This window comes from Gobius niger (genome assembly GCF_951799975.1).
Source record: "Gobius niger genome assembly, chromosome: 23".
In the NCBI taxonomy this organism is placed as follows: domain Eukaryota; kingdom Metazoa; phylum Chordata; class Actinopteri; order Gobiiformes; family Gobiidae; genus Gobius; species Gobius niger.
Window position 1 is genome coordinate 460,218 of NC_136874.1, and position 11,598 is coordinate 471,815.

General features: G+C 47.4%; 1 protein-coding gene across 1 annotated transcript; it reads right to left on the bottom strand.

The window, feature by feature from the left end:
* Positions 1-116: 116 nt before the first annotated feature.
* Positions 117-11,146, bottom strand: cdadc1 (cytidine and dCMP deaminase domain containing 1; the record flags this gene model as incomplete). Its single annotated transcript, XM_079581675.1, has 15 exons — positions 11,025-11,146; positions 8,760-8,863; positions 7,419-7,596; positions 7,069-7,354; positions 6,156-6,365; positions 4,802-4,899; positions 4,685-4,734; positions 4,473-4,627; positions 4,196-4,385; positions 2,983-3,025; positions 2,786-2,899; positions 659-771; positions 501-562; positions 360-431; positions 117-294 (listed from the first exon to the last, which is right to left on the bottom strand). Exons 1-15 carry the CDS (start codon positions 11,119-11,121, stop codon positions 117-119), a joined length of 1,950 nt encoding a protein of 649 aa, XP_079437801.1. The 5' UTR covers positions 11,122-11,146.
* Positions 11,147-11,598: the final 452 nt, after the last annotated feature.

An 11,598-nucleotide genomic window follows, 5' to 3' on the forward strand; every position in this document is an offset into this window, starting at 1 on the left:
ATTTAAAGCTTACATTAGACAAAAGACAATAAAGAGCAGGTCTGACTAATGTTACAGTAATACAACACTGCCACCTGCTGGTCAGTCTGGGCTGGTTTGTAAAAGTCTGAGCCACGTTATTGTTTCCTGAAGGATGTTTTAAGTTTAGTTAGAAACAGATTCTGACCCGACAGAGACGACATTTTCTTCTGAGGAGAATCTTCAGCAGAATCTGGACTTTCTTCGTTTTTCCGCTCGACTTTAGAAACAGCCACAGGCGACAGCAGCCGGTCCGACGCTCGCTTAGGGCGCCACCTGCAGGACACACGTGGTGACGTCGCTGTAGTAGCAGTACGAGTATGAGAAGCTTCTGTACTGACCCGTTGGAGAAAGGCTCAGCCGGTTTGTGTGCGAGTCTGGACTTCAGGTCGAGTCCGTGAGAGTTTGTTCCTCTGAAACAGAAACATTAAAGTCATTTTAACTTTGAGTTTATGGTGAAATAACGACGATCAAACCCAGACCTGAGAGGGTTCAGGGAGGAGCTGTTCCCCGAGAGAGTGCGGTCTCTGAGCGGAGCCAAACCCTGGAGGAGAAACACGGTTATAGAAACACTGACTACAGAGAAGATAAAGCACAGAATGTAAAACACTCTGGTCGGTAAATAAAGCCGTGTTTCCACCTGGGCCTGTTTCTGGGCCGGGCTCTGGAGCCGGGACAGCGGAGACGTCATCTGCACCGAGTCCGAGTCCGAGCGGCTTCTTTTGGGGATTTTAAACGAAGCCGACATTTCACCTGGAAACAGAGCACGAGAGCAAAGAGTCAGATCCTGGAGACCAAAACTGGACTAAACTGAAGAAAGAGCAGATAAAGAGGCTAAAACTGGACTAAAACCTGCAGGTATTTGAGTCGACTGGTGAAAAATAAACATGTGTGTGAAAGAGCATTTAAATCCACGGCTCCATGTGGGAGAAAACAAGGAATACTATGAATAATAAATCTACTGAATCTTGACCAAAACAACAAACAAACAAACAAATAAAACTTCATACTTACAGTAATACCTTATCATGTGAGTGTAAACATCTGCTCCAGGGACAGATTTCTTAAAATGAGACTCTTTAATCAACGACTAAAGTGACTTATTTCAACACTAGACACTGTTCTCTGTGTAATGAATGTGTCTCTAATAATTCACGGTTGATTATTGAACACTAAAGCACAATAACACTTATTAAAGCGTTTGTCTGGATCATGGAACAGAAAATATAAATGAATGACATTATTAATACAAAAACAGATTCCCCTGGAGCTTCACCAGTGAAATAAACATGTAAATATGAGGTTTTCTAAAGCTTTTATGATCTTTAAAGCTCCGTTTGGAGCAGCAGAAGCAGAGGAGTGCTGAACACTAACATATGCACAGGTTTAACGCGGATACATCACAGTTAAAGCTCGTTTCAGACCTGAGTTAGCTTTAGCTGTTAGCTCGTTAGCTTTAGCTTTAGCCGTTAGCCGCGCGGGTAAAAGTCCACTTTCGGAGCCGTTTCCGCGGGTTAAACTTCATGAAGAGTCGGCGGGTTCATGAGGAGAGCGGCCCGGTCCCGGAGCAGCAGCACCGCGGGGAAAAGCGCGTTATTTCATCCACAAACCTGCGCTTTGGGGACGAGGAAGATTAAAATCATTTCTGCTGCTGAAGCTAATGACAACAACAGCGCTGACGTCACTGCCGGCGTCATGTTTATTATGGTTTCATCTCATTTTACGTTTATGGTAATTATTACTAAAGATTAAAGACACTATTAAAGATTTTTTTTTAAATGAATTAATGGAAAATATACATATGTTTCACTGAGACTCTCCCAGAAGTGGTTCATAGTTTTAAGCCCGAAGTTCAGCTTTACCCAAATCTAAAACGAGACAAGATCTGTAACCTCTTCCCACACTGGCCACAGACGTGACGTGGCTCTGTGGAGTGACAGGTTCCATGTGTTTCTGACAGACTCCGTGTGGAACAGGTTAACACGTCCTGTCCCGAGTGGATCCCCTGTGGTTCTCAGGAGGAGCAAAAACAGCCTCTGACGTGAGATCAGGGAGAAAGAACTCACTTCTTTGATATTTATATTTTTTTATTGGTCAAAGATTGAACCAAATGAAAGACTTCTGGCCCTTGTGTCTTTGTGAGAGTCCATAAAGGTGAGCAGCTGCAGCGCCCCCTGCTGTTTACGGACTGGAACATTGACAGATACAAAAATAAAAGTATAAATCTCCCACAGCCTCGGTAAATATACGAACCTCTGGATAAAACCACGTCAGACAGAAGTCCGTCTGTAAAAGTGCAGAACTCAGTGTTTCTCACATCTGTTCAGTCTTTCCAGGACCAGGAGAGAGAATAATGTTTTAAATAACTATAAAACAGCGGAGTTTCCAGCCTGTGGGCCAGCGTGACGCCTCATTTGAAAGCTAAGGTCAGAGATTATTCATTGTGTTTCTGTCACTCTTTTACTTTCACGTCACAAACTCCTGGAAAGACTTTGTTTCTCGAATGGAACAAACAAACACAAACAAGTTTTCTTTAAAATGACGCGACTTTCAGCATTTCCTCTATAATAAATATCTGTTTCTCCATGACTTTAAAGTTCAAGTCCAGTGCAGTTCAAGTCTTTAACTAAATGAAACCATGAACCGTGTGCAGATGATCCTGATGAAGCTTCAGTTCCCCTGAGGAGGAAAGTCCATGTCTTTGGTTCGTCTCATTCTCCTTTTGAAGCTTCCGTCCGGTGAGTTCTCGGTTTCTTGGAGCTCGGACGCTCCAGCTCCGGCTCCGGCTCCGGCCCCGACTTCAGCCCCGGCTCCAGCTCCGGCCCCGGCTCCGGTTCGAGCTCTGGCTCCAGCTCCGGGCTGCGTTTGCCCAAGAAACCGTCTGTGAAAAGAGAAGCTGTGAGTGAGGGGATGGTGGTGATGATGGTGAACTCCAAAGTGCAGGTTTAAACACTAAACACTTACTGACAAAGTGTTTGGGGGCGGCTGGAGACGGGAGTTTCTGCCACTGAGGAGAGAAGAGAAAGTCACAACAGTAACAAGAGTCCAACACTTTCTCATATATTTGTGACAATTCAATATTAGGGCTGGGTTTAATGGTTTCACTAAATGTGAGAAGAGTTCTTTTTGCAGCTCGTCAAAGTGAAACTAGTACAAATATCTGCACTTAAGGCCAGCTCACACTACACGACGTTTCTAGTCGTAAATGATTTCATATAGAATGGGGGGTCCACACTACACGACTGGATTCAGTGCGATTATAGAACGTCTGGGGGTTCACACTTAACGACTGAGAATCGTCAGAGCGACTCACGATTCTGACAAACAGCTGATGTTTTATAACACAGCGCGTCTGTCGTCTCTACGGCTTCAAAACTGACCCCAGATCAGCAAAGACAGGCCTGTGTTTGTGAGCGCGGGATAACGTGTGTGTCCCGACTGGTCAACGGTGTCAACAACGTCACAACACCGCAGCGCTAGCTTACTGCTACTACCAAGCTTCAACTGGGCTATAGTTCTGTCTCATGGAGATAAAAGGTGGAGACAGGAAGAAGCGGGACGTGTTTCAGTGGATTTAATAAGAAAAGGAGACGGACCTCAGGATGGAGGAGACAGCGGAGAAAGCGGGGAGGCTAGCCGGCGTTAGCAGGGAGGTGAAGCTGAACAGTTCGTCTCCAAACTCAGTAAGAGCCGCTAAACTCTGCTCGTGGTTGAAACGTAGCTGGAAAAGGTGGTTGTGGTGAACCTTTGGTGATATAAAGTTGTGCTGTTTCGTGTGTGGGGCTGTGGCCGTGACATGAGTTGTAAAATCACCCACGTTTCTCCCGTGCGTCCAAATTCGGGCTTAAAAATCAAACATGTTTGATTTCCTACGACTGGAGTCTAGTCGCGTCTTTCCACCGCCCACACGACACGACCCGACTCCGTGTGACTGACTTCGACTCGACGCAACTCGATTAGACTCGGCACGACTGAGAACTAGAGCGAGATCGGGCGTAAAAGTGGTGTAGTGTGAGCTGAGCTTCTAGTTTCTAGCATTGCAGCTTTAGTTCTTCTCAGTGTCTTCCGGATCCGAGTCAAACTGAATCTGAATCGATCCCAGCTCTGGTCAGTATTGATTAAACAGATAAATGAGCTTTTGTAACAGTCTGATTGTAGCCTCGGGGGCGGGGCTTACGCAGAACTTGCTGACGCGGCTCAGGTGTTGGAAGCGGCGGTAGGAGATGTCGCCCTTGTCGCGGCCGTGGTCCATGTCGGTGGTGAAGACGTGGGAGACGCCGGAGGCTCCGATCAGCGGGACACACTCGTCACACGGACACTTGGTCACGAAGAGGAGGGTGGGCTCCGAGCGCCGGATCTCACGGGTCCTGGGGGGGGACAGGAAACAGTTTCAGAGCCTCCTGTAGGACTGAAGATGATGAGTCCGGGGAGCTGCCTCTGCGTGCGGGCCGTACCTGAAGGTCAGCGCGTTCTGCTCGGCGTGGACGATGTAGCGGTACTTCCTCCTCTGCCGGTCCTCCTGCTTGTCGTCCATCTGCGGGTACTCGTTGCACTGGGAGCCCCGGGGGAAGGCGTTGAACCCGCAGCCCACGAAGGCCCAGCGCCCGGTCTGAGAGCAGAGGGAGAGTCCGAGTGTGTGACGCCTGGATGGTTATGCCGTACGTACCTGCTCGGCTCTGGCCCAGATGACGGCGCCCACCCCCACTTTGGGATCCTCTGGAAGGAGAACACCGGGTTAGAAGGTTTCCGTGTGAGACGTGTTTGCTCAAAGGCTCAGGCAGACCTGTTCTTAAGGCCAGGAGGGAGGCCTGGATCATGCAGTGCAGAGCCTCGTCAGCGGAGACGGGCGGAGGCCGGGACGGAGCGGCGTCAGAGCGCCACCTGGAGGACACACACAGACCTGTAAGTAAAGGCTGATAGTGGACACACTGAAATCAACCTTCCCCACATTTTCTAAAACAGTTTCAATTCTTTACAATTTTCCACTGATTTTTTCCTAAATTTTCCCTAGTCTTTCCTACAATTTGTTCTTACCAATTTTCCCTCGAATTTTCCCCCAATTTGTTCTTTTTCCCCATATTTTTCTCATAATTCCCCAATATTTTTTTCTCAATTTGTTTTTCTTTAATTTTTTTCCACATTTTCCCCTCAATTTGTTCCTCAGTTTTTTCCTCCCAAAAAATTGTCCAAATTTCCCTCCAATTTGTTTTTTTAAATTATTTTTTCCTCATTTTCCTAGCCTGGCTAACACCAGACTAAAATCACAAGTGATATTTAGTCTGGGGAAACCAATTCATTTTCTCGTAGGAGAGGTGTGGTTTACGATCGTCCATACTCGTTTATTGGGCGACACGGAAAAAAAAGAAAGTCTCTCATGCGTCTGCACGAGGCCAATCGTATCATCGTATGAGATGACGTATGACGTACCCGCTGTAAACTTTTGAGCTAAATTATTTAGAACAAGGTCTAAAGCTTGATCAAAAAATACCATCGTGTCTGCTGATGTCATGTTGGATCCGTAAATAAACTTTTTTTTTAAATCCGTAAATAAACTACAAGCTTCCATATATCGAATAGCGCGTCATCGTCTTGCCGTCCCTCCTCGCTCTGTGATTGGTTCCCAAATCCACCAGAAAATCTGGGCCATGGTCCCCAGGCTGCTGTGCAGTTCCAAATGATTCGAGCGCACACAGCAGCATGACGTTAGCCAGGTTAGCATTTTCCCCCAAACTTTCCCTTAAATTTCCCCACTTTCTTCTTTTTGTCCTGAAAATTATTCGTACATTTTTCCCCAATATATTTTTTCTCAAATTTTCTCTGAAATCCCCCCCCATTTTTATCAAAATGTCCCCTCATTTGTTAATATGTCTATTTTTTTTTTCAATATTTTTTCCTCAAATTTTTCCTCCAAATTTATCCCAATTTGTTATTATTTCCCAATATTTTTTCCTAATTTTTCCCCAACATTTTCCATAAAATTTTGTAATTTGTAATTTTTTCCCACTATTGTTCCTCCCATTTCCTCTCGTATGACACATTATATATGAGACTATACTGTCCGTGTCTTCCAAACAGAAAAGTGAAGGCTCTCTGAACATGAGGATCCAGCTGCTGCACAGATGTTGCAGACCCGTTACCTGGAGAAGCCGTAGCCGCTGTGCCGCGGGAGCCCGGCCACCACGGCCGCCAGGACCTGCACCAGCGCCTCCATGGTGTGTCTGAGGCCAGAGAAACACGGCTCCTCACAGAAGGTCTCCAGCTTCATGAGGGACAAGATCTGCTGATGCTCCTGAGGCCGTCTGACCAGGAACCGAGAGGAGAGGGAGGTCACGGCTCGCACACGCTCCCTGCACACGGAACAGGAGCACACGGGTTAGGGAGAGAGGGAGGGAGGGAGGTCACGGCTCGCACACGCTCCCTGCACACGGAGAAGAAGAGGAGCACACGGGTTAGGGAGGGAGAGAGAGAGGGAGGTCACGGCTCGCACACGCTCCCTGCACACGGAACAGAAGCACACGGGTTAGGGAGGGAGGGAGGGAGGGAGGTCACGGCTCGCACACGCTCCCTGCACACGGAACAGGAGCACACGGGTTAGGGAGGGAGAGAGGGAGGAAGGAAAGAAAGAAAGAAAAAAAGAAAAAAAAGAAAAAAAGAAAAAAGAAAAAAAAAAGAGAAAAAAAAGAAAAAAAAGAAAAAATAGAAAAAAAGAAAGAAAAAAGAAAAAAGAAACAAGAAAAAAAGAAAAAAGAAAAAAAAAGAAAAAAAGAGAAAAAAAAAATAAAGGAAAAAAAAGGACAAATACTAAAAAATAGAACAAAGAAACAAGAAAAAAAGAAAAAAAAAAAAAACAAATGAAAAAAACAAAAAAAAAAACAATGAAGGACAGAAAGACAGAAAAAAGAAAGAAAGAAAAAACGACCAAAAAAAAAGGAAAAAAACAGAAAAAAGAAAAAAAGGAAAAAAAAAGAAAAAAAAAAGAAAAAAAGAAAGAAAGAAAGAAAGAAAGAAAGAAAGAAAGAAAGAAAGACAGAAGTAAAAGAAAGACCCCACCTGTTGTAGAGCTGCTCCAGGTCCAGCCCGGGCTGGTCTTCTGAGATCCGCTCCATGAAGTCTCCGCCTCTCGAGGTCTCGGTCACGAACTGAGCCAGCCCGGGCTCCAGCTGCTGCAGCGGGACACAGATGTGCGCCCGGCTGTTGGACTTCAGCGTGTCGGCGGCCGACGCGTCCAGCGCCGCCTCCTCCGGGACGCCGCGCCCTGAGGCATCATGGGAGCCGGAGCTTTCTAACATGGACACCTCCGGATCCCCCGGCCAGAAGCAGATCTGCCCCACTCCGGCTGAGAAAGGAAACGTTTATTCATCACTTCAGCTTCAGCGACGAGACGTGAAGCAGAGTTTTACCGTTGAGGAGCATCTTGAGGCAGGAGGCGCAGGGCCGTCTGGAGAAGTACAGGCTGCTCTGGGACAGCGCGGCGCCGTCATGCAGGAGCGCGGCCTGTCCGGCGTGGAGCTCTGACCCCGAGCTGTGCAGACCCATGACTTTACTGTCCCGGACCACCACCAGGCCCACAGGGTTCACCTGCCAGGGGAGCACACAGCCCATACTGTTAAAGAGGGGGGGTTCTGCCTTAAAGAGGGGGCGTTCTGCTTTAAAGAGGGCGTGTTCTGCTTTAAAGAGGGCGTGTTCTGCTTTAAAGAGGGCGTGTTCTGCTTTAAAGAGGGCGTGTTCTGCTTTAAAGAGGGCGTGTTCTGCTTTAAAGAGGGCGTGTTCTGCTTTAAAGAGGGGGTGTTCTGCTTTAAAGAGGGGGTGTTCTGCTTTAAAGAGGGGGTGTTCTGCTTTAAAGAGGGGGTGTTCTGCTTTAAAGAGGGGGTGTTCTGCTTTAAAGAGGGCGTGTTCTGCTTTAAAGAGGGGGTGTTCTGCTTTAAAGAGGGGGTGTTCTGCTTTAAAGAGGGGGTGTTCTGCTTTAAAGAGGGCGTGTTCTGCTTTAAAGAGGGGGTGTTCTGCTTTAAAGAGGGCGTGTTCTGCTTTAAAGAGGGCGTGTTCTGCTTTAAAGAGGGCGTGTTCTGCTTTAAAGAGGGGGTGTTCTGCTTTAAAGAGGGGGTGTTCTGCTTTAAAGAGGGGGTGTTCTGCTTTTGTCAGTCCCACAGCACCAGTCTATATCTCACTACAATGATGACAAACCTTCTGCTGGTCTGTAAATGCAGTAAATTAGAATAACTGCCTTGTATAAAATGTCTCTCTCAAAATGGCTGTAGTGAATGTCTTGAAATAGGCCTCTGTCTCTTTAAGAACCTCTGAGCCTTTAGACACGCCCCCTCCACACGCTGTCTGTGGCATCAGTGGGGAGGGGGTTCTGCTGAGGAGCAGTGGTTGGTTACTCGGCTGGTGACCAAAGCTCGGAGGCGTCTCCAGGAGGTGGGGGCGTTCCTAGGAGGACTCAGGCAAACCTATCCCTAAAATGGCCGCCATCAGAGTTTTTACAGATTACTCAGAAATACGTGAATGTGCCAAGGCAACACTTCAGCCATGTTTTTAATGAGGGAGTGACAGAATAACAGGATGGAAAGCTGGAAAAAATCCATTTTGCAGAATACCCCCCTTTAAGTCAATAAATATAACAAACCAATACAACAAGGAAGGAAGGGAGGGAGGGAGGTAGAAAGAAAGAAAGAGAAAGAAGGAAAGAAAGCGGGCGTGGCCGGATCCCAGAGTATTTGCATGTGTGTCTGTAGCCGCTTTACCTGAACCTGTCCGTCCTGCTCCTCCACGGGCTCCTGAGGAAACAGCTCCATCCACAAACTGAGCAGCGTGAACAGGTTTCCCTTGGACAGACGGGGGGCGGGTCCTGAGCAGAGAAACATTCAACAGCTGAGCTCAGAGGCACGAGTTCGAGTCCCTGGGAGGCACTTTAGTCACTTTACAAGACAATTCTGAAGTGGAGATACTGTTACACCAATGTGAGAAAAAACTGTGAATAATTAAACATATTGTGAAGTTTTTTGTCTCTCCAGAGTTCTTCTTCTACTAGGGGGCAATAAATAAGAAAAAAGGAAAAGGTTCCACACGTGTCCAGCAGAGGGCACTGACATAATCAGAGCTCAGGATATGAACAACACATTATGTAGTGAGGAGTGAATGAATAATGACTATGTAGCACTTTGAGGAGCTTGTGACCCAGGCTGGTAAAGTGCAATACAAGTGTAGCCGTTATTAATGAAGCTACAAATCACAGCTCGTTATTATTCATTTATTCAAAAAATGTTCTCTATTCTCTGCGGCCCCCGACCCTATGTGAGTTTAACCCCCCCTGCTCTACAAGATCATATCGAAACCAATGGCCGCTGGCTGCCCTGCTTTTCGACCACAAACGTGGGGGCCGCCATTGCTCCGCCGTTGCTGCAGTACCTCCATATCGCCGCTAGGCCCCCATTGAAAAGCATTGGAGTTTAGACGCGTTAAAAACTACTTTAAAGCCTGGTTTCAATTGTTTCAACGCTAGACTAGGCTGATCTTCCTCCTGAGATAACGCTGGGTTAATCACACTATATGAAACCAGGCTGGTTTTCGTAATATGATTTTTTGAAATCTCGTATTTAATGAGGGTCGGACTGTTAGCATTGGAGCAGCGCGAGCTACACGTCACGCAAGGGCCGAGTCTACGGTGAAGATCCCGCCCTTATGCCCTTTTTAGGAACATGCTTCGTCAGAGCTGGGGAGGGGGAGTCTGTAAATCCGCCATGAATTGCCCCACGGCCGTGGTCATTCTGGTAAACGGGGAGGAGTGAGCAGAAGACGTCCATTTTTTTTTACAGTCTATGATCGAAACACCCACATTTACAATATTGAGGTTATCTCCAATGTCGAGAAGTGAGGAGGAAAAGAAAGAAAAAACAGAACAAATGTGGAATTATTTGTGAAAGGAAGAAGGAAGGAAAGAAGGGAGGGAAGAAGGAAGGAAGGGAAGAAGGAAGGAAAGAAGGAAAGAAGGGAGGGAAGAAGGAAAGAAGGAAGGGAAGAAGGGAGGAAGGAAGGGAAGAAGGAAGGGAGGAAAGAAGGGAAGAAGGAAGGGAGGAAAGAAGGGAAGAAGGGAGGGAAGAAGGGAGGAAGGAAGGGAAGAAGGGAGGAAGGAAAGAAGGGAAGAAGGGAGGGAAGAAGGAAAGAAGGGAAGAAGGGAGGGAAGAAGGAAAGAAGGGAGGGAGGAAAGAAGGGAAGAAGGGAGGGAGGAAAGAAGGGAAGAAGGGAGGGAGGAAAGAAGGGAAGAAGGGAGGGAAGAAGGGAGGGAAGAAGGGAGGAAGGAAGGGAGGAAGGAAAGAAGGGAGGGAAGAAAGAAGGGAAGAAGGGAGGGAGGAAGGAAAGAAGGGAGGAAGGAAAGAAGGGAAGAAGGGAGGGAGGAAGGAAAGAAGGGGGGAGGAAGGAAAGAAGGAAGGAAAGAAAGGAGGGAGGGAGGGAGGCGAGACAGAAAGTATATACAGTAGGTTTTCAATATCTAGTTTGGCAGGTGATAAAGTCGAGGTCGTCTTGTGAACGGGGTCAGCGGTTCGACTCCTGCAGGTGCACACGGTCGTCGTCTCCTTGGGCAAGACACTTCCTCCACCTTCCCTCCAGTGTCAGTGAGTGAACGAGAGGGTGAACGAGAGGGTGAACGAGAGGGTGAACGAGAGGGTGAGTGACAGGGTGAGTGAGAGGGTGAATGACAGGGTTTAGTGACAGGGTGAGTGAGAGGGTGAGTGGTGGGTCCTTGAGTGCCTGAAGGCGGGACTATATAATGATGATAAGCCCCTCTGTTACTCCACTCAAGGATCTCCTGCAGAAAGCGCCTGTTATCACGCACTAACACACTGACAGCGCCCACTTTGCTGCATCCGAACATTCGTCCTGGCTCTGACTGGCACTTAAATGACTCTAGTATCAGAATACATTACATTTCTGTCACTTATACCTGATTCAGGGACATGTAAGCCCTCTCGAACCCCCTTGTGCCTCGGCTGTACTTGCTGAACTCTCACCTTGTCCTCCTCTGCTGTCCGTCTGAACGCCCCGGTCCCGGGACGTCCCGCCGGCCCGGTTCGGCTCCGCTCGCCTCCTCGTGCCGCCGTCCTCCATTCTTTAATAACAAACCTGCACAAACAGATCCCGCAAAGTGAGAGGACACGGTGACAGGACGACGGCAGCCGATCTGCGCCAAACGCCACCGGTTCACAGCGCGCGCATCCGCAAACGCCCTTCACAATAACGTGTGTTTAATAAAAATAAGATAATTTGAGAGTAGAATGAACATATTAGCCTCATTTAAATATGTGTGTTGTTATTGCAAGAGCCACGAACCGAAAACAGGAGACATTTCAGACGCTTTACCGAATGCTAACGCTAGCTCTGTCGCTAAATCATCACAAAAATGTTAAAAATTATGGTTGGCAACAATTGACAAATATAATATGTTTTGTTTTCGTAGTGGGTTATTTTTAAGCCTGTGTCAAACACACGTAAAGCGCAGAAAATTGTGTATTTAGTGGCCGTTTCCGTAGCCGTTATGTTAGCATGGTTAGCTTGACGACGCTCTGAAGGCTACTTCCGCAAACA